The sequence below is a fragment of the Moschus berezovskii genome, chromosome 19 (genome assembly GCF_049115385.1).
Source record: "Moschus berezovskii isolate FMDL1 chromosome 19, NW_MosBer_1.0, whole genome shotgun sequence".
Classification (NCBI taxonomy): domain Eukaryota; kingdom Metazoa; phylum Chordata; class Mammalia; order Artiodactyla; family Moschidae; genus Moschus; species Moschus berezovskii.
The window spans coordinates 47,183,277-47,209,356 of NC_142478.1; the positions used below are offsets into that span (position 1 = coordinate 47,183,277).

Below are 26,080 nucleotides of genomic sequence, written 5' to 3' on the forward strand. Positions count from 1 at the left end.
TATTTTGTATTTTATTTTTATTCTTATCAAGCTTAAAAATAGTAAAAGGCTTAAAATAGGGCTCCTGGTTGACTGCTTCCCCCCACCCTCACCCCAGCCCCAACATAAGATGTTTGTTTCCCTCTCTAAGACTAAAACCTTCTTGAGGCCAGAATGGGTTTCACTCATCCTGAAATCTTCAGAACCCAAAAGAATATGTGGCACATGGAGACACAATTATTAGTAGTATTTTTAGTTCTTTCTCAAAAGAAGTGGTGGCCTGGGCACAGGAGGCAGACTGTGGAGGACATTCTCCTTTCCTGGGTCCTCTACATCTTTTCCATGTCTCCAACTGTAATTACAGCCTATTGAGTAATATGTGTGTTGTTACAGGGGTTGTTGTCATTCACGGATATATCTATGGAGTTCAGCTGGGAAGAGTGGCAGCTGCTTGATTCTGTTCAGAAACACCTGTACCGGGATGTGACTTTGGAAAACTATAGTAACCTGGTGTCTGTAGGTAAGTACAGCTTCGTGAGCCTGTACAAGCCCAGGTCATGAGTCATAAGTCACCATTGCCTTTTCTTTTGTTGATCTACCCTGAAGCCTCTGGAGGTCACATGTTCTTAGCCCCTACTGAACCTTCAGCTCCTCACTGTCATCTTCACCAAGTGCAAACAAGCTGCTTCCTTTCCTCTCTCCTGACCCCTTAGTCCTCAGCAGTCTGACTACATCCTCTGTGACTTTCCCTTAACAGGGTATCGTGGTACCAAACCTGATTTAATCTTCAAGTTGGAGCAAGGAGAAGAGCCATGGATCATAAACTTGGAAGTTTCCCATCAGAGCTGTCCAGGTGGGTGAGCAGATACCATGAAGATGGGAGGTAGGGAGTAAACCATGCTGGCATTCAGGCAGTGTCATGTGCAGGAACTGTTCTCTAACCCCTTGTACCATTGGAGTAGCTGGAGATGAGCCCAAGAGTCCTCAGGTGAGGGCTATCACTTTCCTTCCATGACTCCAAGAGGCTGGTGGGCTGTTCTCTACACACTGCTCAAAAGTTGCTTTCTGGGTTAGTTTCCTTAACCTCAGGCACATTCCTTACTGTGGTCATGGGCCTTATTTTCCCTTTTGCTTCTGCAGTTAATTCCCCTGCAGTCTTTTCCTTCTCTCCTCTTGACCATCTTAGGAGGTTTTATTGCTTCCTTCACTCTTCTCACACTAGTCATTTGGAAATTACAACTCGTACCTTCTTGGGCACTTTTCTTTTTTTTGCCACACTTCATGGCTTGCAGGATCTTAGTTCCTCGACCAGGGATAGAACCCATACCCCATGCAGTGGAAACATGGAGTCTTAAGCACCAGACACTGGGGAAGTCCCTTGGGCATTTTTCTGAAAAGAATTCTGAAACCTAGCCTTAAGTGGTTTTTATCACTTTTTGTTTGTTTCCCTGACTCCTCTTTCTCTTCCCTTTCAAGTTGTCCAAGTTTGGGCTTCTCCTCTATATTGTAACTCTGGAAGGACTCTTCTGTCCTGAAAATTGAAGCTTTTTCCTCCCAGTGTTGTAACAGCAGAGCTGCCAACCCCCTCCTCTCTTCTTCCTGCACTCTGGTTCCTGCTTTATATGCTTCAGGACAGAGTTCTTGATCTCCCACTCTGCATTCTCAGTGGCAGAAATTGAAGGCATTTCTGAAATTGCTCTTCCTCTTCAGTTTTCCCACCATTTTCTTCTTTGGGGAAGAAAATGTTTAGCAAGCAGTTCTGAGGAAACAAGACAGCTTCTGAGGTCCCCAGTACAGCAGTCATGTCCTAGGGTGACTGAGGCTTGTCTGATGGGTGCTGTAGAGACCTTGCCCTACAGTTGCTGCTTTCCTTTAACCTTGCCTTTCTATCACTCTCATCATCACAGTATTCAGGCTTCACAGATGGACTTTCCCATTCTTTCTACATCTCTTGCCCAACCTTAAATGTGACCTTCTCCAGGGCTGTTTTGACGTCCCTTTTAATTTGCACATGTGCCCTAGAAGACCTCATCCCTCATGTCATTCAATACCTTGTATGTGCTTTTGATTCCTGCTTTGTACTGAGCACTGAACTTAGGTGTAACTGCCTACCTGTTTCTCTGTTTGAATATTTAATGAAGATCTCCAGTATAATAAGATCCAAAACAAAGTCCTTTGTCTTTTTCCAAACATGTCTCTCTCCCAGTGTTTTCAGTCTCAAAGAGCAGTACCTCCTGCTTCTCAAGTCTCAAATCTAGGAGTTTCTCTTGCTTCTGTCTAAAATGTTTTTGCCTTAATTTTCTTATGGCTCAATCCCTGTTTTAATATCTCATTGTACCATCCTAAATGTTATACCTTGCTATTATGTGCCCTGTTAATTCACCTTTTTAGTAAACTCCTGAAATGATAAAATTGGCATAAATAGTTGGCAATGGATTTTATTAGTAACTGCAGGCTAAATTTTTTTAAACTTCTGTTTAAAAAACACTTCTGATCACTGCTAATCAGCTACCCATTTCTGTAGAAGGGTTTATTTTGATTTGATTCACTTCACCTTGCCCCCACACTTGGTTATATGGTGTGTGTGCACTTGGCCAGTATTTCTTCTGAACTAGTGTCAGAGGCCTGGGCCAGAAGAAAAAGACTCATTACATAGCAGTTCTAAAGTGCTTTAATTCTATGTCAAGTTTATTTATGATTTTTAAATTACAGTGTTTTTTTTTTTTCCTCTTAGACGGTTGGGAAGAATGGTACCAGAAAAATCATGATGAACTTGAAAGTGTTGAGAGAAGCTATGTTTGTAATGCATTTGGAAAACTTAATCTGAGCAAAACCCACATTTCTTCAAGACAAAGACTCCTTAAATATAACACACGTGGAAAAAGTTTGACACAAAACTTAGTTTCAGCCACAAACTGTCTAAGAAAGAATACAGATCAATTTCATGGGTATGAAGAATCATATTTTATTAAGCATCAAAGAACTCATAGTATAGAGAAAAACTGTGTATGTAATGAATGTGGGAAAGCTTTTCGTTGTAAATCACAGCTCATTGTACATCTCAGAATTCATACAGGAGAGAGACCATACGAGTGCACTAAATGTGAAAGAGCTTTCAGTGCCAAGTCAAACCTCAATGCTCACCAGAGAGTCCACACAGGAGAAAAGCCCTACTCCTGTATCGAGTGTGGGAAAGTCTTCTCTTTCAGGTCACAACTCATTGTCCACCAGGAAATTCACACAGGAGGGAAACCTTACGGTTGCAGTGAATGTGGGAAAGCCTACAGCTGGAAATCACAATTGATTTTACACCAGAGAAGCCATACAGGAGTGAAACCATATGAATGCAGTGAATGTGGGAAAGCCTTTAGTTTGAAGTCACCATTCGTTGTGCACCAGAGAACTCATACAGGAGTGAAACCCCATAAATGCAGTGAATGTGGGAAAGCCTTTAGGAGTAAGTCATATCTCCTTGTTCACATTAGGATGCACACAGGAGAAAAACCCTATCAATGCAGTGACTGTGGCAAAGCCTTTAATATGAAGACACAACTTGTTGTGCATCAGGGAATTCATACAGGAAATAATCCTTATCAATGCAGTGAATGTGGGAAAGCCTTTGGCAGGAAGGAACAGCTCACTGCACATCTGAGAGCTCATGCGGGAGAGAAACCTTATGGATGCAGTGAGTGCGGGAAGGCTTTCAGCAGCAAGTCATACCTCGTTATACACAGGCGAACACACACAGGAGAGAGACCCTATGAATGTAGTTTCTGTGAGAGAGCCTTTTGTGGGAAGTCACAGCTAATTATACATCAAAGAACTCATTCAACAGAGAAGCCCTATGAATGCAGCGAATGCGAAAAAGCCTATCCTAGGAAGGCATCACTTCAGATACACCAGAAAACTCATTCAGGAGAAAAACCGTTTAAATGCAGTGAGTGTGGGAAAGCATTTACTCAGAAGTCATCTCTCAGTGAACACCAAAGAGTTCATACAGGAGAAAAACCATGGAAATGCTCTGAGTGTGGGAAATCCTTCTGTTGGAATTCAGGACTTCGTATACATCGAAAAACTCACAAGTGAGAAATCAGAACAGAATAGATTTGGATACATTCTCACAGAAGTTGATCCTCAAGAGAATTCAGATGATACTAGAAGCAGGATATATAAGCAGGAACGCCTAAAAATACATTCTAATCAAATTAGTCATGTGGGAGAGGGACCAATCATATTTGGAATGAATATGCAAAAGCTTTCAGAAATAAGTCATGCAAATCTTTATACACAGGCAGAATGGTTGAAGGAGTAAAGAGCAGTAATGGTATATATAGTAGCATAATTATGAAGATTTAATTTGGGGAATGCATATTAAGTCCAAATAAATTTAATAAATCAGGAAAGCACTTTTCCATAGAAAATGTGTTACATGGGGAGTCATGTTCCAGATTTGATGCTGTTTTGGAGTGAAGAAAGTCGTTTGTGGTGGAGGGTAAATAGTTTTGTTTTTTAGTATGTAACTAATAGGAAAATAGCAAAGAACATATTGTGAAGGTTCAGGGGAATGGAGTGTGACTTTCCTGAGTAACACTGCATAGCATTTTTTTTAAATTTGGTATTTTATTTTTAAATGTAATTTGTTATATTTGATAATTTGTGGAATAACATCCTCCAATATTCTCCATATTAAATGGTAAGTATCAGTATTGTCTCTATTTCATAGCAGTATAACTAAAATAATATGAATTTTAATAAATGAAAGGGTTTGATCTTACTCCAAATGATTTTATTTATTCAATAAGTGGGTCTGTCCATTATTATAGGGCTGCTTTCCAAGAGCACTCATGGTAATGAAGATTGATTGTATTTAGCAATTCAGTGTCTGCTCCCTGTTGATTGATAAGAGTGGCTTAGAATTCTCTGGAGAAATACCCCTCCTATGTTGTGTACATCCTTGTGGTGTGTCTCTCAGGGTGTCCTTCCCACCAGCTATAGGTGAGCATTCTGCCATGGTTGAGTCATGGTAACCTCTTCCAGGAGTTTGAGTCTCTAACTCAGTCTCACATGAACCAGAAGGGAAATATCAGAATTCATTCTTGTCCCACAGTTTTACTAAGACCATCAATTAGTTCCTGCTATTTCAATTTCTCAGAATAACTTTGGATATTCTGAACCTAGTTTTCTGGTGTTCTGTGTGCTTCCTCATATTTGCAATAAAAATATTATTTTCTTCTAATGTTAAGACTGAGTTCTATTTCTTCTAACTGAAGGGCTTTAATTGATAAGTTGTTTCGCTGGAATAAACTGTTAGTAAACTGTTAAAGAAAAGTGGGGTGTATGGTTTAGGTTTATTCCTCAAACAAGAAGAAAATCTCTGATTCCTACTTATATTCCAAAGTGGATACTTTTTAGCTCATAGTATGAAATAGTGTTGTTGCTTATGTACACCAAGAACCTCGTGGACTCTCTTGGTAAGATTCTGGCAACACTCAGAAGCTATTGTCCTAGAAAACGTTTAAATTTATGAGGACATCTGGAACATCAGATGAAATGGCTTGTTCTGGTTCCATCAGCTCTTAAACACAAGGCCAGACTTGAAGGCCTCGATCTCATCTCAAGGCAGGGTGTTGTCAGCAGCTCTCTGACATTGTGGAAATAATTGTTTACTCAAGAGTTGTAGGGTTGAGATGATGGAAATCAAAGACAGTTGCTGAAGTACAGAGTCATCTACCTTAAGTGTGCACCAATCCCTTATGTAAATATGTTAGAAAAAGTGTCTCTTGATAATTGATCATTTGAGTGAAGGATCCTGTGAAGAATCCAAGGACTCAACCTAGCAAACTCATGATACACTTTGTATGCTTGTCACTCAGGGATACAGCCTAGATGTTTGCAAACTGCAGACCACAGGCCAAATACAGATTGTTGATACTTTTATGGATGGCAAGCTAAGAAGATTTTGCATTTTTAAATGGTTTAAAATTTTTCCAAACTATGAAATGACAAAATTATTTGAAATTAAAATTTCAGTGTCCACCAGTCAAGTTTCATTGAAACACAGCCAGCCACAATCTGGCTGTACATTGCTTATACACTACAGGCAGAGTTGAGTGGTTGTGGCAGACACAGTATTGCCCCCAGAACCTGCTAACTCCTGATGTAGAGGCCCTTCCTTCCCTGAAAAAGTGGACCATTCCTTGTAGAAGGAAGCTTATTCTTCCAGTACCCCATGCTTCAGTTACCAGCTGTGTCCAAATGTACTCTTTATATATATATATATATATATATGGACATTGATCATATTGACTTAGGTCTCATTCTATTGACCTAATTTTAATTTAATTATCTCTGTAGAGGCCCTGTCTTAGTTCACATTCTGAGATACTGGGGTTAGGAATTCAATGTATTTCTGACAGGATGCAATTCAATCCATAACAGTCTGCCCTCCTGTCCCCCAACCCCACCAGATTCATGCCCTTCTCACATGCAGGGTGCATTCACCCCTGCCCAGCATTTCCCCACCACCACCCAAATGTTAATCCACTCCAGCATCAACTCTAAATCCAGAATATCATCCAAATTGGATATGGGTGAGATTTGGGATATGATTCATCCTGGGGCAATATTCCTCTCCATTTGTGAATCTATGAAACCAAAAAAGTTATCTGCTACCAAAATACAATAATCAGATAGGCATGGGATAGACATTACCTCCCATTTCAAAAGGAAGAAATGTGTTAAGGGGTGTTATGGGTCCAAATCAAGCCCCAAAACTAGCAAGGTAAATTCCATTAGATGTTAAAGTTTGAGAATAGTCCTCTGTGGCTAAATACTCTTGTCCTGTAAGTCCAGTAGGATGGTGGCCCTGCCTCTTAAATTCTGAATAGTGGGGAAGCTCTCTGGAATTGAAAAGGAAGCTTCACCCTCTGAAACCAAGAGAGCGGCCCCACCCTCAATCTGTGTCCACAGCTAGATAGCTCTATCAACCTGTTTCCTGCCTGTAGAATCTCAGAGGTTTGACAGAGTTCCTTCGTTTTAACCTTTCTCTGTTCCCTTGAGTCCAAGTTGGTAGCATTTCTGCCAAAATGATTGATTGGATTCACATACCCATAATCTCTTGAGCACACAAGTGTCTGGCCACATGCTTGGTATTCTCTCCAGAGCTTGCTTTCTTGCTTTTTGCAATATGAGTAAGCTGAGAGTCTTCCAAACCTTTGCAGTCTAGTTCCTTTATGCTTAACAATACAATCTCAGTTTCTCTCTGTCCTCCCATATTTTACTATCAGCATCAAGAAAAAGTTAAGTCATGCCTTCAACAACTAGGTTAAAAATCTCTGCAGCTAAATATCCTAATTCATCACCCACAAGTTCTATCCTCTGGTAAACACTGAAACACATGTCAGTCAAGTTATCTGCCACTTTTCTCCAATTTCCAATAACATTTCCTTCATTTTTATCTGACACCTCAACTGTAGTACCTTAACATTCTTGTATTTCTACCAATAATGCCCTGAAAGCAATCTGGGCTTTTTCTATCAAGTACCTCAATACTCTTCCATCAGTTGCCAATTCTAAAGCCACTTCCAAATTTTTACATATTTGCTAAAGCAACATCCTATTTTCCAGCCAAAATCTATATACATTTGCTAGACTGCTATAACAAGGTACTGTAAAACAAGTGGTTTAAGCAACAAAAATTTATTTTTCATATATTTCATAGTTCTGGGGCCCAGAAATCTAAAGTCAAGGTGCCAACAGAGTTGGCAGATTCTGAGCGAAGAATCCACTCCAGGCCTCTCTTTGACTTCTAGATGTTGATCTCCCTTTGTCTCTCCACATCATTTTCTCCTATGTATGTCTAATTTGTGTTCAATTTTTTTCTTTTTATAAGGATACCAGTCATATTAGAGAAGGAAATGGCAACCCACTCCAGTTCCTGCCTGGAAAATCCCATGAACAGAGGAGTCTGGTGGACTACAGCCCACAGGGTTATAAAGAGTTGGACACAACTGAACACACACATGCATGCACCAGTCTTATTGGTTTAGGGTCCACCCTAATGACCATTTGAACTTGATTATCCCTATAAAGACCCTGTCTCTAAGGTCACATTCTGAGGTGGGGGGGTGAGGACTCCAACATATCTCTTTTGTGGGGAAACAACTGAACCCATAACACTTGACAAGGAAACAGGCAACTTGAACAACACTCTAAACCAACTGGACCTAACAGACATGTGAGCCACTCTGCTCCACTGCAGCAAAATGCGTACTCTCCAAGCACTGTGGAACGTTGTGCAACACAGATCACATGTTAGGCCACAAAGGACATCACAAACAGCTCTAAGGCTTTGGTCAAAACTGGGACCAAATAATGATAACAGGTTACAATTCAAAAGAATAAAATAAAAATTCATATATCTGTATTGATATATAATTGTATATGTATAAACAACTAGGGAAGAAGGGAAAACTTTTTTTAAAAGTCAACTATCAATAAATACAAAAGGAAATGACAGATTAGAAACTCACAGCTTGGTAGCCAGCACAGTGATTCTTTAAGGCAAGGGTCATCCATGAACGCTAAAACTAGGTGACAATTTCATTAGTTTCAGAACATCTTTCCACAAAATGCTTACTGCTTACAGTTGGAAAACAAGAAATCTGGCATTTACCACCTTAATTAAACAAAACTAATACTGCAACTATTGGTACAATCAAATATCAGGAAACTGGTTGCTATGATTCTCAGAGGAGGGCACAACACCATTTATATAGTATTCTAGCCCAAAATGCATAACGTAAATCTAAATTATGAGGAAATATCTAGCAAACACCAAGTTTGGGCCATTTACCATGACAATGACATGCAATTTTTAAAATATTGAGGATGCAAAAGACAAAGACTGAAAGGCTGCTCCAGTTTAAATAGTTAAAGGGACAGGGTGCTGCACACTGAACCCACATTTTTTCTTGGACATTTTCTGGGCAACTGATGGAATCTGGATAAGTTTTGTATGTTAAATAATAGTACCGTGTTTGCATTAATTTCTTCAATTTTATTATTTTACTGTCATTAGATAATAGAATGACCTTGTTGGAGACATTGAAGCTTTGAGGAGTGTAGAGGACTCAAACCTGCAACTCATGCTTGTACCTTTCAAGAAAAATATGTTCTTTTATAGAGAAAGCAGATGCTGTCAAATGTAAATATTGTGTAAATATAGATAAAAGGTATTTAGGAATTCTTTACAATTTTTTAAATTCTGTGTTTCTGTCATATTTATTCAACTTTTTAATAGCATGAAATTATTTGTAAATGATACAGTTAGAAAGAGAAAAATGAATTTAGCAAGGTCTTTGGATGTCACATCTGATTATCCAAGTCAATTCTATTAATACTTCTACACACCACTCCCCAGCTCCACAAAGTTTTCATAAAATAGGATTTAATACACTGAATTCATTTTCAAAAGTATCAAAACACAAAATAAGTTTTGCAGTGTTAGAACTGCTCTGTATCTTAACTGTAGTCATTAATACAGAAAAATTTCCTACTTCAGGGGATTTTCCCAACTCAGAGATCAAACCTGCATCTCCTGCATCTTGCAGATGGGTTCTTTTATCACTCATGCCACCTGTGAAACCCTACATAAACACACAGGTGATAAAATAGAACTTAATACACATACAAATGAGTGTTAAGTAAAATGGGAAAATAGTTAAGTCTTGTGGATTGTATCACTGTCAACACTCTGGCTGTGATATTATACTATAGTTTTGCAAAATGTTAACTTTGGAGTAAACTGGGCAAATTGTAAAAGAGATCTCTTTGTGTTTTTTACATTGCAGGTGAATTTGAAATTATCTCAATAAAATTTTCAATTAAAACAAAATCTAATAAAGATGTAGGGGAATGAATAAACTATTATGTACAGTCAATGGAATATTATGTAACTATGAAATAAACTACAATTGAATAGACAACCTGTTTATTCCTAGATATACAGTATTGAGAAAAGTCATTCTCAGATGGCTGTGTATAACATAACACCATAGTTAAAGGCCAATAAAGTGAAATGGACTTATATATTACTTAGGCACATATATGTAAGTGTTAAGATGATGAAATGAAAAGCAAGATAATGATAACCAAAATATTTAGGATAGTGTCTGCCTCTGTGAGGAAGAGGTGAGTTGGAAAGGAGGAATAGCAAACAAAGATTCCAAATATTAATAATTTGTAATTTTCTGTTTCTCAGATTCATGAACATTCATGAGAAGGTACTTTTAACTAATATTACATGAAAAGGAACATAAATGCAGGTAATTTAGATTTTTTAAAATAATAGGTAAATACTAAGGATAACCACAGGCCACTAAATATGAAATTTTAGATTAATTTTTTCAATTTTCTTGCAAATTATACGTTACCATAATTGACAAAGCAAAAGACTAAGATAATGAATCAATAGCAAATAAGGGAACTGAATTGCAGTCAAAAACTTCCCTCAATGAAATGTAACAAGCCTAGATTATTGAACAGTAAACTGTTACCAAACATTGAAAGACTTGATCACCATTATGTTATACAAGCAGTACTAGAAATTTGTTAAAGGATAGATTACTCTCAAATTCATTTTTTAATCCTCTATAACATTCACACCAGAAGATAGACACAATAGAAAATTGTGTCTCTTGGATAGACACAATAGAAAAAAATTAGAGGACAACCTAATAGATGAAAAACTTCTGAATAAAATGGAATCTGGGTTTCTTTCCCCACACATTTGTACACATCTATATTAGGTTGAACTATATGAAATTACCAAAAATGTACCATTCTTTACATATGTGGCAAATTTTATTTTCCAAAGCTGACTGTAACAATATGTCCCATCTTGCATCTTCTACAATGTGGTTGTGCCAGTCCTCCCACTGAGAGTCTTGTTGGCTGGTCATTAGTCTGTAGCTGAAAGAATGTGGAGAAAGTGCTTCTGCTTTCCTCACTGGAACACGTGTTCTTGAAGCTTATGTGGCCCTGTGAGCAGCCTATCACGGAGAAAGCTCAGAGGATCCCGGGAGAGAGACTGGGCTCAGGCTCCATGGAGAAGAAAAGATGCTCATTCAGCCCCTACATCCTCCAGCACTACACTCCCCAGCTCCAGCCACATAAGGACAGCAAATGCATGAGGAAGCCTCCCTGAACTCCTGACCCACAGAAATCACAAGAGATGTAACACCTTTGTTGTTATCTAGGCTATACTTTGGGGTGACACTTTAGGCAGCAATACTGACTGGAATAGAAATTTGGTCTTTGAAGTGGGATACTACTAAAACAAAACCTTAAAACATCTGCCACTGACTTTGGCTCTGGGCAGTGAGAAGAATGTGGCAGACTTCTGAGGCAAATATTAGTGAAAGACTGAAGGACCCTTTGGAAGAGTGTTAGAAGAGCCCGAAGATCCTCAAGGAGGTTGTTGATGGAGGCTTAAAGGGATATGAGGAAAGTGTTATGGGAACACAGGAAAAGGGTATTTTGTTATAAGCCTCAGAAAGTTTCTCAGTACTGTCACCTAATGAACTGAGCAGAACCCTATGGAGTCTTCCCAAAACAGAACACCACTTCCACCCATGTCCTCCACCTACCTCTTATCTGTACAAAAGCTTCAGCCTCTTAGTGTATGTGTGTGTGTTAGTCGCTCAGTTGTTTCTGACTCTTTGCAGCCCCATGGACTGTAGCCTACCAGGCTTCTCTGTCCATGGGATTCTCCAGGCAAGAATAGTTGTGAGTTGCCATTTCCTTCTCCAAGGGATCTTCCCAACCCAGGGATTGAACCTGGCTCTCCTACATTGCAGACCGATTCTTTACCATGTGAGCTACAAGGTAAGCCCCTTAGCCTCCTAGGCCTTCCCCAAGTTCCAAAGAACAAATTTCATCAGAGAAGTAAGAAAATGCAGAAAGGAAAACAGTCAAGCAAGACAAAATAATAATAGTTTAGCTGCTAAAGTCAAAAACCTTTAGTTCCTCCTCAGGGGCTTCGCTTGTAGCTCAGACAGTGAAAGTGAAGTCACTCAGTCGTGTCCGACTCTTAGCGACCCCGTGGACTGCAGCCTACCAGGTTCCTCCATCCATGGGATTTTCCAGGCAAGAGTACTGGAGTGGGGTGCCATTGCCTTCTCAACATGCCGCATAGTATAGTCAAAATAAACAGACAGAAAAAACAGCATGGGGGAGTGGGAGGATAGAAATAGGTGAGGGTAATTAAGAGGTACAAACTTCAAGTTACAAGATAAATCAGTCATGCATATGAAATATACAGTGTATAGTATATTATCAATAATTATGTAATATCCTGTATGGCAGCTGTTGCCAAAATTTCTGGCACCAGGGACTGGTTTCATGGAAGAACAATTTTTCCTCAGATCAGGGTGCAGGGGTGGGGAATGGTTTTGGGATTATTCAGTTGTACAACATTTATTGTGCTAATGATAATCTGTCAATGAAGCAGAAATAGATGTTTATCTGGAACTCTCTTGCTTTCTCCATGATCCAGTGGCTGTTGGCAATTTGATCTCTGGTGCCTCTGCCTTTTCTAAAACCTGCTTGAACATCTGGGAGCTCACAGTTCACATATTGCTGAAGCCTGGCTTGGAGAATTTTGAGCATGACTTTACTAGTGTGTGAGATGAGTGCAATTGTGTGGTAGTTTGAGCATTCTTTGGCATTGCCTTTCTTTGGGATTGGAATGAAGACTGACCATTTCCAGTCCTGTGGCCACTGCTGAGTTTTCCAAATTGGCTGGCATATTGAGTGCAGCACTTTCACAGCATCATCTTTCAAGATTTGAAATAGCTCAACTGGAATTCCATCACCTCCACTAGCTTTGTTCATAGTGATGCTTTCTAAGGCCCACTTGACTTCACATTCCAAGATGTCTGGCTCTAGGTCAGTGATCACGTTATCGTGACTGTCTTGGTTGTGAAGATCTTTTTTGTACAGTTCTTCTGTGTATTCTTGCCACCTCTTCTTAATATCTTCTGCTTCTGTTAGGTCCACACCATTTCTGTCCTTTATCAAGCCCATCTTTGCATGAAATGTTCCCTTGGAATCTCTAATTTTCTTGACTGTACATGGAACAACAGACTGGTTCCAAATAGGAAAAAGAGTACGTCAAGGCTGTATATTGTCACCTTGCTTATTTAACTTATATGCAGAGTACATCATGAGGAACGCTGGGCTGGAAGAAGCACAAGCTGGAATCAAGATTGCTGGGAGAAATATCAATAATCTCAGATATGCAGATGACACCACCCTTATGGCAGAAAGTGAAGAGGAACTCAAAAGCCTCTTGATGAAAGTGAAAGAGGAGAGTGGAAAGGTTGGCTTGAAGCTCAACATTCAGAAAACAAAGATCATGGCATCTGGTCCCATCACTTCATGGGAAATCGATGGAAAAACAGTGGAAACAGTGTCAGACTTTATTTTTTGGGGCTCCAAAATCACTGCAGATGCTGATTGCAGCCATGAAATCAAAAGACGCTTACTCCTTGGAAGGAAAGTTATGACCAACCTAGATAGTATATTAAAAAGCAGAGACATTACTTTGCCAACCAAGGTCCGTCTAGTCAAGGCTATGGTTTTTCCCGTGGTCATGTATGGATGTGAGAGTTGGACTGTGAAGAAAACTGATCGCCGAAGAATTGATGCTTTTGAACTGTGGTGCTGGAGAAGACTCTTGAGAGTCCCTTGTACCGCAAGGAGATCCAACCAGTCCATTCCAAAAGAGATCGATCCTGGGTGTTCATTGGAAGGACTGATGCTAAAGCTGAAACTCCAATACTTTGGCCACCTCATGCGACGAGTTGACTCACTGGAAAAGACTCTGATGCTGGGAAAGGTTGGGGGCGGGAGGAGAAGGGGACGACGGAGAATGAGATGGCTGGATGGCATCACCGACTCTGTGGACATGAGTTTGAGTGAACTCCGGGAGTTGGTGATGGACAGGGAGGCCTGGCGTGCTGTGATTCATGGGGTTGCAAAGAGTCGGACACGACTGAACGACTGAACTGAACTGAACTGAACTGAATGATAACCCTTATTTGCAGCTGCTCCCCAGCACTAACATCATTGCCTCAGCTTCACTTCAGATCATCTTTTGCAAGTGCAGTTCATAGTAGAGTTTGAGTTCCTATGAGAATCTAATGCTGCCATTGATTTGATAGGAGATGGAGCTAAGGCAGTAATTTGAACAATGGGCAGCAACTGTAACTACAGATGAAGCTTTGCTCGTTTTGCTGATGCTCACCACCTGCTGTGTAGCCCAGTTCCTAACAGACCACAGGCTGATACTGGTTTGTGGTCCAGAGGGTGGGGACCCCTGTTGTAAGGTAACAACAGATGGCAACTTTACTTAACATGGTGATCATTTTGAAATGTATAAAAATATTGAATTGAGACAGGCTGGCACCTGGGAGCATTTGCAAATGGACAAGCATCTCCTTGAACAATGGAAAGCAAAGAAACTATAAAGGCCTAAAAATAACCGTACACGTGCAATTGGGAAAAATTATGAATAATAAGACATATAAAGGTCAAAAATAACTGCTAGTTCTGAGGTGCAGTGAGCAAAAGAAGGATATTGTGCATGATCCCTGAACAAAGTGGGTGGGTAGACCACCCTAAGCCACCCCTTTGGCCCAACCCACTGATACACCCCTACCTTCACCCCATTTAAAGGACCAGTTTACCCTATCTCAGAAAGCAAGCAAGGGCACTTATTTCTTGTTCTGCAGTGTGAGTCCTGATAAAGCCTTGTCTGAATTCCTTATCTGACCACTTACCAATTTCTGTCTATTAAAGAGTCTAAGGATCCAAGTTGATAACAGAATCATTATGTGGTTTAACAGGAAGTAACTTGCAATTATAAGACAAACGAGTACTAGGGATGCAATCTACAACATGATAAATATAATCAACACTGCTGTTTGTTATATATCAAAGTTTTTCAGAGAGTAAATCTAAGAATTCTCATCACAATGAAAAATACTTTTTATTTTATTAAATTTGTATCTATATGAGGTGATGGATGTTCACTAAACTTATTGTCAAATTCATTCTATGATATATTTAAGTCAAATCATTATGCTATACACCTTAACTGTGTATTGTGAAAAAGTGAAAGTGTCAATTTCTCAGTTGTGTCTGACTCTTTGTGATCCCATAGACTGTAGCCCACCAGCCTCCTCTGTCCATGGAATTCTCCAGACAAGAATACAGGAGTGGGTTGCCATTCTCTTCTCCAGGAGACCTTCCTGACCCAGGGATGGGATCAAACCCTCATCTCCTACATTGCAGGCAGATTCTTTACCCTCTGAGCCACCAGGAAAGCCCAAATGTAAAGTGTGCTGTATGTCAATTATATCTCAATAAAACTGGAGAAAAAAAGGAGACTAAGACAAGGATACGCACAGATGGAGGACTATGTGAGGACATGGGAAAAAGACAGCCACCTGAAAGCCAAGCAGAGACCTTAGAAGAAACCAAACCTACAAAATCATGATATCCTGTCTCCAGAATTGTGACAAAATAAATTTATGATGTTTATCCCACCCAGCTGTGATATTTTGTTACCGCAGCTCTAGCAACCGAACAAACGTGAGATGAGGAAGTTGGCTTCCCATGTGGAAACAAAATGAAATTGGAACAGTATCTCATACTATGTGCACACATACAACTCCAGACAGAATACAATTTAAATGTGAAAGCAAAACACTGAAACTATTAAAAGATAATACATGGAAATCCTTTATGATATCAGAATGGAGAAAGATTTCTTAACAAAACACACAAGTAAACCACAAATGAAACGATAAAGGAAAAGCTAGATAATTTTTATGTCAAAAATAAAGCCTATGGGATCAACAATTTTATAAACAAAGTAAAGCATATATTGACAGAAAAAATTAAAACATATATTGCATATTGAGGATTAGTAAACAATATACATTCAGCTCCACGAATAGATAACACAATTTTAAAATGGCAAAGATAATTGACAATTTATGGGCGAAAAGCCCCAAGTGGTGTAAAAATGTGTATGCTTCAGCATTGATTCTTGACACACATCCTTGTAAAATTGGGAAAAACAAATCTGACTCCATATTTGATCTGTTTCTTTTACTTTAATCTTTGTATTCTATTGCTTTTGCTACAATAGTGTTGCCTATAGTCTAAAATTTACAGGATAACCCATTCTCAAGTCTCTGACCTTTAAAGGTATAACACTTTTCTATTCATACAGAGATAAAAAGTTGCAGAAGAATAACATTTCTCTTATTGGAGGTTTAAATGAACATTTGACCAGACTTACATGAACAGCTCTGAGAACAAAGGATTCCAACACTAAGAAGTTTGCAAAAACCAACCACTCCCCCTCTCCTTTCATTATAAAAGAAGCCTGAATTCTAACTCAGGTAAGATGGTTCTTATAAAACTCAATATTCAAAAAACAGATCATGGAATCTGGTCCCATCACTTCATGGCAAATAGAAGGGGGAAAAGTAGAACCAGTAACAGACTTTATTTTCTTGGACTCCAAATTCACTGTGGATGGTGACTGCAGGCATGAAATTAAAAGATACTTGCTCCTTCGAAGGAACACTATGACAAACCTAGACAGCATATTAAAAAGCAAAGACATCACTTTGCTGACAAAGGTCTGTTAGTCAAAGCTAGGGTTTTCCCAGTAGTCATGTACAGGTGTGAGAGTTGGACCATGACTCTTTGGTTGAGCACTGAAGAACTGATGCTTTTGAATTGTGCTGCTGGAGAAGACTCTTGAGAGTCCCTTGGACTGCAAGGAGATCAAACCAATCAATCCTAAAGGAAATTAATCTTGAATATCCATTGGAAGGACTGATGCTGAATCTGAAGCTCCAATAATTTGGTTACCTAATAAGAAGAGCTGACTCACTGGGGAAAAAAAAATGATGCTGGGAAAGATTGAAGGCAAAAGGAGAAGAGGGCAGCAGAGGATGAGAAAGTTAGATAACATCACCGACTCAATGGACATGAGTTTGAGCAAATTCCGGGAGGTAGTGAAGGATAGGAAAGCCTGGTGTACTTTACAGTCCATGGGGGTCACAGTTCAGTTCAGTTCAGTCGCTCAGTCATGTCTGACTCTCCGCGACCCCATGAATCACAGCACGCCAGGCCTCCCTGTCCATCACCAACTCCCGGAGTTCACTCAAACTCATGTCCACAGAGTCGGTGATGCCATCCAGCCATCTCATTCTCCGTCGTCCCCTTCTCCTCCTGCCCCCAACCTTTCCCAGCATCAGAGTCTTTTCCAGTGAGTCAACTCGTCGCATGAGGTGGCCAAAGTATTGGAGTTTCAGCTTTAGCATCAGTCCTTCCAATGAACACCCAGGATTGATCTCCTTTAGAATGGACTGGTTAGATCTCCTCGCAGTACAAGGGACTCTCAAGAGTCTTCTCCAACACCACAGAGTCAGACATTATTTAGCCACGGAACAACAACAAGATGGTTCTTTGGGACACTAGTCCACCATCTTCTCTGTCTGCTGACCTTCCCAATAAAGTCACTATTCATTGCCCCAGCAACTCACCTCTGGATTTATTGCCCTGTTATGTAGCCACCAGCATGAACTTGGACTCACTTGTGTTCTGCATTTTAAGTATTAGTTTAGTTTTTCAGTGAATAAAATAATTAAATTATAGTGACTTAATTATTTTTCTGGGAGGTGGGTGCTTTGTTTTGGCCATGCCACTCAGGCTTGTGGGATCTTGTTTGATCCACCAGGGATCAAACCCGAGCTCCCTGCGGTGGAAGCAAGGAGTTCTAATCACTGGAGCACCAGGAAATTACCAGTATTAGCCTGGTTAAAAAAAATCTGAATCCTGATTATGGATCCCTTGTTCCTAACTCCTACTGATATTCCACCTTTAAGCAACATAGTGGTTTAATAGTTGAAATGGATATTTTTTCAATCAGGCTAAATTAGGAAACAACTTTTTCTAATTTATATTTTAAAACCTAGAATGTATTTTTTCAGTTAAACATATTTTTCATCTCATCGAGGTAATATCAGTTTTTCCCTTTAACTTATTTACTTATGTTAATATATACCCTGCTCACCCTTATATTTCTAGAATAGAATCCACTTGGTTTCTAGTCTACGAAAATATTTCTATTTCTACAAAATATTAACAAATATCCTACAAAAAATTGTCTGTTGGTAACTTCTCAGTATTTTTGCATGGGCAGCAATAGTCAAGTTCTGTTTGTGCTTCCTTTTAAATCATAATTTGTCCATTTTGGTACCTTTATGCTATTAAATAAATAGAAACTTTTCCTTCTTCTAATTCCTCTGAAACAATTTAAACATAAGAGTTCTCTGATCACTGGATGTTTGAAAGATTTCACCGGATATGCAATGATGGAAACTTTTCGGCACAGATTCCCTGATACTGCCTTCATTTTTATTCACGTCCAGGTTTTCTCGTTTCTCGGATCAAATCTGACACATCTACTCCTTCAGTGAAAAGTGAAAGTGAAGTCGCTCAGTCACGTCCGACTCGTAGCGATCCCATGGACTGCAGCCTACCAGGCTTCTCCATCCATGGGATTTTCTAGGCAAGAGTACTGGAGTGGCTTGCCATTGCCTTCTCCGATAAAGAATTTAGAATTTATTAATACAGAGTGGATTCTCACTGTCTGTGGCTCTGCATTTTCTTTTTCATCTACCTTTCACTCTCTTTTAAATATATATAGTGACTTAATTATAACCTACCCCACTGCACTTGAGTTATAGATTAACTGCGCTTTTTTTGTGCTTTACTATCTGGTTTCCTTAAATGTGTCAAAATTATTTTTCTGTTTTCTCCAAGACCGACCCGCGTTCCAACGACGCCTGACGCTGCGTGTCCCAGGGCCTCCTGGGAAGTGTAGTTCGGCAGGGCCTTTCCCGCGCGCACGCGCAACCCTCTGCAGCCGGCTTGGCCGCTCTCTTTGTCCTTCGCCACCACGCGAGAGCCCACTGTGCGAGTGTCCGCGTGCTCGTGCGCGCGCTGTTCCCCGGTTAGGCTCCAGGCCGTCGGGATCCCGCGGATCCGCCCGGGTCGCGCAAAGCCCGGGGACGGGGCGGTCACTTGGGTCCCGGTCCCCGTCCGGCGCATCCGTGGTCCGAGTCCTTTTTTGCAGGTTCCGGGGCTGGATCCCTGTGGGGTGGGCGGCGGGGGCTGAGAGGGCTCGCGGGGGCCGGGCTGGGGGTCGTGCCAGGGCTGCAAGTGGGCGTCCGCACATCGGCCTGGGTCTCAGTGGCTGGGTTGCGGTGGGCACCGGTGGGCTCCAGCGGTGTGGGGAGGCCCTTCCTCCGCCGCGGCCAGTGCTCAGAGCGCCTTGACGTTTCCTTCCAGCCCGGCTCGTACAGGTGGTGTCTCCCACGCGCGTGCCAGGCCTTCGGGACACACGGCCAGTCGTGGGGGCGCCCTGGGAGTGTACGCGGGGCGACCCGATTGTTCGCCTCCATCACGGCTCCACCCAGCTTGCCTCTGCCTTTATCAGTAGGATTTTTTTCCGAGGCATCTCTACTAACAAAAAAAGCCGAACAACTTTGACAGTTGCGAACGCGGTGAGAACAGCGTTGGCCTCAAGCCTTGTCTCTGACTTTGACCCGCAACTGCCTCTTGAAACAGTCAACTCACAATTTCTGGGTCTCAGGCTTTTCATCTGAAACCGAGGGAGTGGCAAGAAATGACCTTTTCTTCCCTAGCTTGGGAGCTTTTTGCAGTCATTAAAACACATTATTTATTGATTACTTATTGATTTCTTACTGTTTGTTTCAACCACATGGTGCTAGACTGAAACTACTTGGGTTAAGGATTTTAAAATATGTTCACTGTCGTCAGTTGAGAGTGTATTGATAAACAGGTTCAAATGAAAATCATTCATGATCCCATCAACAGGAAATAGTCACTGCTAACAGTTTTGTACATCTTTTAGTCATAAATGTGTGTATATTGTTAATAACCTTATTTGTTCCCTTTAAGAAAAGACAACAAAATTGGGAATATGCTGCATACCCTGCTTAAAGCCCTCACAATCTATCACAAACATGTTAAGTTGAAATATTTTGTCCCAAGTGGGGAGTTTGACCTTTTTGGGAGAGTTCTTTCAACTTGCCCCTGAGATCTTTTCTTTCTCTTCTTTTTCTCCTTAGTCTGCCCTGCTGCCATCATCTCTGGACAGGGGACTGTATCATGCGTGTACTAGGAATATAAACAGGAACTCCCAAGACATTTGCCCATCCCTCTTTCTACTGCTGTTGTGGGTCTTTGGTCATAGGCCCTGGGGTAGACTGCATGGAACCAGTGGCCCCAATCTACCATTCATGCATATATCATCTGTTTGGGGCACATGAACTTTTGTGCAGTATTACTTCTGTAATGAATGCTGAATGCATCAAAAAAGACAGCATGCTGTATAGAACATTTGACACATAGTTGTTTAGTTGCTATATTGTGTCTGACTCTTTTGGGACCACATAGACTGCAGGTGGGCAAGGCTTCTCTGTCCTCAAGATTTCCTAGGCAAGATTACGGGAGTGGGTTGCCATTTCCTTCTCTAGGGGATCTTCTCAACCCAGGGATCCCACCTGTGTCTCCTGCATTGGCAGGCAAGTTCTTCACCACTGAGCCACCAGGGAAGCCTGGCACATGATAGATGTGAGTAAATGTCACTTTTTGTTGTTCTTTTTCCCTTGTAATTCCACAGGATTTGATGCTGAGTGGGAACTATGGGATGATGATGAAGGTGCCCCTTCCTCCTGCAGGTGAACGTGAGCATGTCATGGGGAGAACTGTGGTGCTGTGCAGGAAACTGCTGAGGTAAATTTAAACTCATGAAGTTAAAAGGGGTCAGATTGTATAGCGGAGGGGTAGGCTTCCATTTGCTGAAGGAATACATGGAAGTCAAGTGGAAGAGCACTCAGGGAGAGCTCTCTCAAGAGCCAACCTGCAAAAACATTTGTTTAAATTAAATGAAAATAAGGTTGAATCTATTATGCTGAGCAATTAATATCAGAAATTTTAAAAAACTACCACACTGATGGCTTATCACACTTTTTCCACCTCAGATTCTTATGCCTCATTTCAACACTTCTCTCTACTCTTGATAAATTTTCACTGAAACCCAACTAAACTTCGCCAAGTAGTTTCTGACAAAGGAAATTTAAACATCACATTGTGAATTTGGCTGTCTGCTTAATTTTTATTTCATGAAATAAAGTGAAAGCGTAACACAAAGGAAATGACCTATTTATTTACTAGAAGTGTATCTTCCTTTTCTGGGGTATGTGTGTATGTTTGTATTATGATTGACTTTTCTTGAACCACACAGAGGTTATTACATTTTTTAACGGTTAAATTGATTGACTTTTAAGTAAAATTTTTTGACTTTTGCCTTTGTAGTGTGTGTAGGGACATTTCCCCCAAAATTACACAAATACTCACTTGTGTTTTCTTTAGGCACTATCATGGTTTTCATTATTTTAAGTTCTGATCGCTCTGAAAGTACAGTCGTCCCTTGAATAATAGGGGTATGAACTGCATGGGTCCACTTATATGCAGTTTTTTTTTTTCAGTAAACACCACAGTATTGTATGATCAGAATTGGTTGAATCTGCAGATATGACCCTTGGATATAGAGTGATGACTATAAAATTAATTATGTGAGGATTTTCTAATGCATGGGTGGTGAGGTGGGTTACTGTCCCTAACCCTCAAATTGTTCAAGGGTCAACTGCAGTTTGTTGTAATATATGAGATAGATATCTGGCTTTATTTTTTTTCAAGTGTTAATCACTTCTCCTATTCATTAAGTAATCGGGTTTTACTTTGGGTGTAAAGTGCCACATTTATTGCATGAGGGATTTACATATTTGGGCTGTTATGCTTTATTTAGCTGTAAATCTTTTCTGGAGACAGTATGAAATACTTTTTTTTAATATATTGTACAATATATGTTAATATTCAGTTCAGTTCAGTTCAGTCGCTCAGTCGTGTCCAACTCTTTGCGACCCCATGAATCACAGCACGCCAGGCCTCCCTGTCCATCACCAACTCCCGGAGTTCACTCAAACTCATGTCCGTCGAGTCGGTGATCCCATCCAGCCATCTCATTCTCTGTCGTCCCCTTCTCCTCCTGCCCCCAATCCCACCCAGCATCAGAGTCTTTTCCAATGAGTCAACTCTTCACATGAGGTGGCCAAAGTATTGGAGTCTCAGCTTTAGCATCAGTCCTTCCAATGAACACCCAGAACTGATCTCCTTTAGAATGGACTGGTTGGATCTCCTACATGGACCTATTTACACTCATTATCTTGTGTTTCAAAAAGTGTCCAAAGCTGTTCCTTTTTTTCTTCCAGGTGAACTTTAGAATTGCTTGTTAAAAAAAATTTTTTTGAGATTGTGATTGGAATTGACTAAAAATATAAATCATTCAGGGCTGAATTATGAAGTCTTTCTGTCCTAGAAAGACAAACTTGTGTGTGAGGAAGTCTATTTTTATAGTCCCCATTGGTGGTTTTAGTTTTCTTTAGCCTATGAACTGTACACATTTCTTGTCAAGTATATTTCTATGTTTTATGTGTTTTTTTTCTGATATGCATAGATTTTTTTTCTACCTTTTTATTTGTTTAAATAAGAAGGCTATTGATATTACAGTACTATGTCTGTTGATCTGGAAAGATGGTTTGCATGGTGGGAAGAAAGCAAAAACAGTTTTTAAATGTGACCTTATATTTTGTTAAAAATATCCAGATTGTTTATACCACCTCTTAAGAATGATTATGTTTGGTCACAAGAAAGAACTTTTTCTTATTTAGCTTATGTACATTTCTAAGTTTTGTCATCATATTTCACTTTTGTAATAATAATTATGTCTCTCTTTGTTTCATTCTTATGTGTACCAGTTCCAGTTCTAAAATGAATATATTTTCACAATTTAGGGCATATAAAGGAATCGTTTCTTGTGTAACTGGAAAGAACTCAATATATGTTTCTGAGTTGATACCAAGGGCTGAATCACAGGAAGACATGAAAGGGAAGAGGTTGGTGTTTGAAGTACTGCTTTAGTGTGTCATAGGGATGAGCAGGCTGTTCTTCATTTGTGTTTCTGTAGAACTAAGGTGACGGAATGTGTGCATGGAAATAAGAGCTAATTCCAGGATGTATGGTGAGTGTGTGAACGTATGTGAACATGAATACACGCAGTTAACTTTATGATTTTGGAAGTAAATATCTTGAATTTAGGGCTTCCCAGGTGGCTCAGTCATAAAAGAATCCACCTGCCAATTGAGGAGATGCAGGTTTGACCCCTGGGTCAGCAAGATCCCTGGAGAAGAAAATGGCAACCTACTCTAGTACTCTCACTTGGGAAATCCAACGGACAGAGGAGCCTGGAGGGCTATAGTCCATGGAGTTTGAAAAAGAGTCAGACATGACTAAGCAACTAAATGACAACAACCCTGAACATAGCAAAAAAGAGAAATAGCATTCATTTCTGATACTTAATAGTTGTACAGTCATTGGCACACTCTAAGTTTCGTTTTTTGTTCTATAAAATGGAGATTTTAAATGCTTTTTTGTCAAATGCCTTTTGGGTTGTCTGTGAGGGTTGTTATAAAGTGCTTAGTATTTTGTCTTATATAGTGAAAGCACTCAGATGTGAGAGCTGTTGTTATTACCAGAAACTAGTCACTTTCCCTTTAATATCTCATTTATTCCTCAGAATCCTCGTGGCATTACATAGTGACTAAAGAGTAATTCTCCAGAAATATATAATCTCTATGCAACAAACAACATAACTTTAAGCATATAATCCAAACATCAATAGAAGTACAAGGAAAAACTGGCCAACCTGTAATACTGGGATAATTTAACATACTTCCTTTAGAAATTGATATCATTGGCAGACATAAATTAGGAAGGTTATAGACTTTAAACCTTAGTTTCCTATTGTTCTTACCCAAAGTCACAAAGCCAGGAAAAGGAAAAAGTTGACTAAAACTTAGATCTGTTTTAATACAAATCACATAAACTTTTCAAAATCTATCTAACAAAGAGCTGCCTTGTCCTTCCCAGTACCTGTTCCTCAGTGTCCTCAATGGACACTAACTGGATCTCAGGATTACTTCTGCTGAGTAATCTTTATCTGTGTGCAGAGACATAGACTTCTGCCATTCTTTTATATCACATTCTATTTCTGTCCCTGGTAGTCCTGTGTCAGTTATACAAAAACACACTCTGGCCTTAGATGATTATGAATTCCTGTTTCCTAGCAAGAAAGGAAGGGATTTTAGGTGCACTATGAATATACCAATTGAATTGCATTGGTCCCCAGGTTCACAGATCCTGGTTCCCCACAAATAAGCCTGCTCGTGTGAGACAAGAAAGGCATTCCCAGCAGAGAAATTCATTCCTGGTGTTAAAGACCTCACTCCAGAGCTTCGGGACTGAACAAACCTCAGACTTGCTGATCATCTCACACAGGCTGCAGAAATGACCATGTTACAGGTGAGTTTGTGTTTATTCCTCATTATTTTTCCAGGGGATTAGAAGAGGTATGTAAGACTTGAGTGAAAAAGGAAAGATTACATTGTTAAGAAGTCAGGGGAAGATACCCTCAGAATGGAAGATCCAAACTGGGACAAAGTCAAAGCAGTGATTCAATAACTATAGGGCCTTGAGAAGTTCTTAAAGTTTCAATTTTTATAAGACTTACTGTCCTACATAATTATTGAATGAGCTATAAACTTGGTTCTCAAATTTTCGACAAGTGTAATAAATATATTTAAATTGTATTATCCAAAGGAAAAAGCAAAGTTCTTCATGGAAAGTAAGTATTTATCGGTCATTCCTTGGGGAAGTCTCTAAATAAATGATATAGTGATAATGTCTTCAGGAGAAACATTATAATAAATACAAAAGTATTGTAGCCATTTTTCATGGTTTTCCACAGAATGTGACCCAAGGGTGGTATGCCAAAGCTGAACTTAATCACCATAATTATTTATTTATTTACCTCTTTAGTTGTGAAGCAGAATTCACATGGAGAAAAGTTCATAAAATGTTAAAGTGAAGCTTAATGTGTTATCAAATGAATACCCATGAAACCACCATTTCATTTCAAGAAATTGAACATCCCCTGCCAATCACAGCTTCTTCCTGACAGAGGAAACCAGGACTGTAGCTTCTGTAACCATTTCCTTGCTTGTCTGTTTAGTTTTACTCCTAAGTGTTTATCCTCAAACACTGCAGTTAGTTTTGTCTGCTGTTGTGCATTCTCATTTGTGTTTTGCTTCTTTCACTTTGATTTGTTTCTGAGATTCATTGCATTTGCAACTTTCTCTTCAATGAAGGCGGCTTCTTCTTTTTTAAGAAACATACATTCCATTTCCTCAGTTTATTTTTCTCAAAGCTTTAAAAAAAAAAAGTTTATTTATTTGGCTGTGTCAGGTTTTAGTTGAGGCATGCAGGTTCTTCCTGCGTCTTTCAGGATCTTTCATTGCAGTGCACAGACTCTCTGGTTGTGGCATATGGGCTCAGTAGTTGCGATGTATGGGCTTAGTTACTCCACAGCACGTAGGGTCTTAGTTCCCAAAACAGGACTCAAACCTGTGTCCCCTGCATTGCAAGGCAGATTCTTAACCACTGGACCATCAGGGAAGTCCCTGAAGGCAGCTTCTTAATATAATCAAATCCAGCCATTATCAAGTTTCCATTAGTCTCATAAATTCATAAATTGTCATTTGTTTGCATCAGACTCTTAAGCTCATACACTGCAGTTGATCTGTCTCTTAATCTTGGCATTGCGTATTTTTTTCTATCCAAATCATTTGTTGAAGAGGCCAGGCCATTGATCTGAAGTTTCTCACAATCTGAAGACTCCAAATAAGTGATGTAGTGGGTAATGCATCCCCATGGTGTTACTGGTGTGTTGTCACCTGTGCTTCCTGTAAATTGGTAGATTCAGAGATGTGCTGTCCAGTACTGAAGCCACTAGCCACATATGACTGAA

At 39.9% G+C, this 26,080-nt stretch overlaps 1 protein-coding gene across 15 annotated transcripts in view; it reads left to right on the top strand.

Moving 5' to 3' along the window:
• LOC129542278 (uncharacterized) overlaps positions 1-26,080 on the top strand; it is a 62,568-nt gene that overhangs the window by 17,536 nt on the left and 18,952 nt on the right. For 7 of the 15 annotated variants that reach the window (XM_088828071.1, XM_088828066.1, XM_088828070.1 and 4 more), the window contains 3 exons: positions 373-499; positions 737-832; positions 2,714-4,152. In XM_088828071.1, coding sequence (XP_088684197.1) covers positions 400-499; positions 737-832; positions 2,714-4,065 — 1,548 coding nt within the window. In that variant the 5' untranslated portion in view covers positions 373-399 and the 3' untranslated portion in view covers positions 4,066-4,152. Of the gene's footprint in view, positions 1-372; positions 500-736; positions 833-2,713; positions 4,153-18,983; positions 19,185-19,230; positions 20,890-23,009; positions 23,112-24,403; positions 24,577-26,080 lie in introns of those variants that run through there. The other 8 variants (XM_088828065.1, XM_055404569.2, XM_055404568.2 and 5 more) reach the window with 8 other exon arrangements.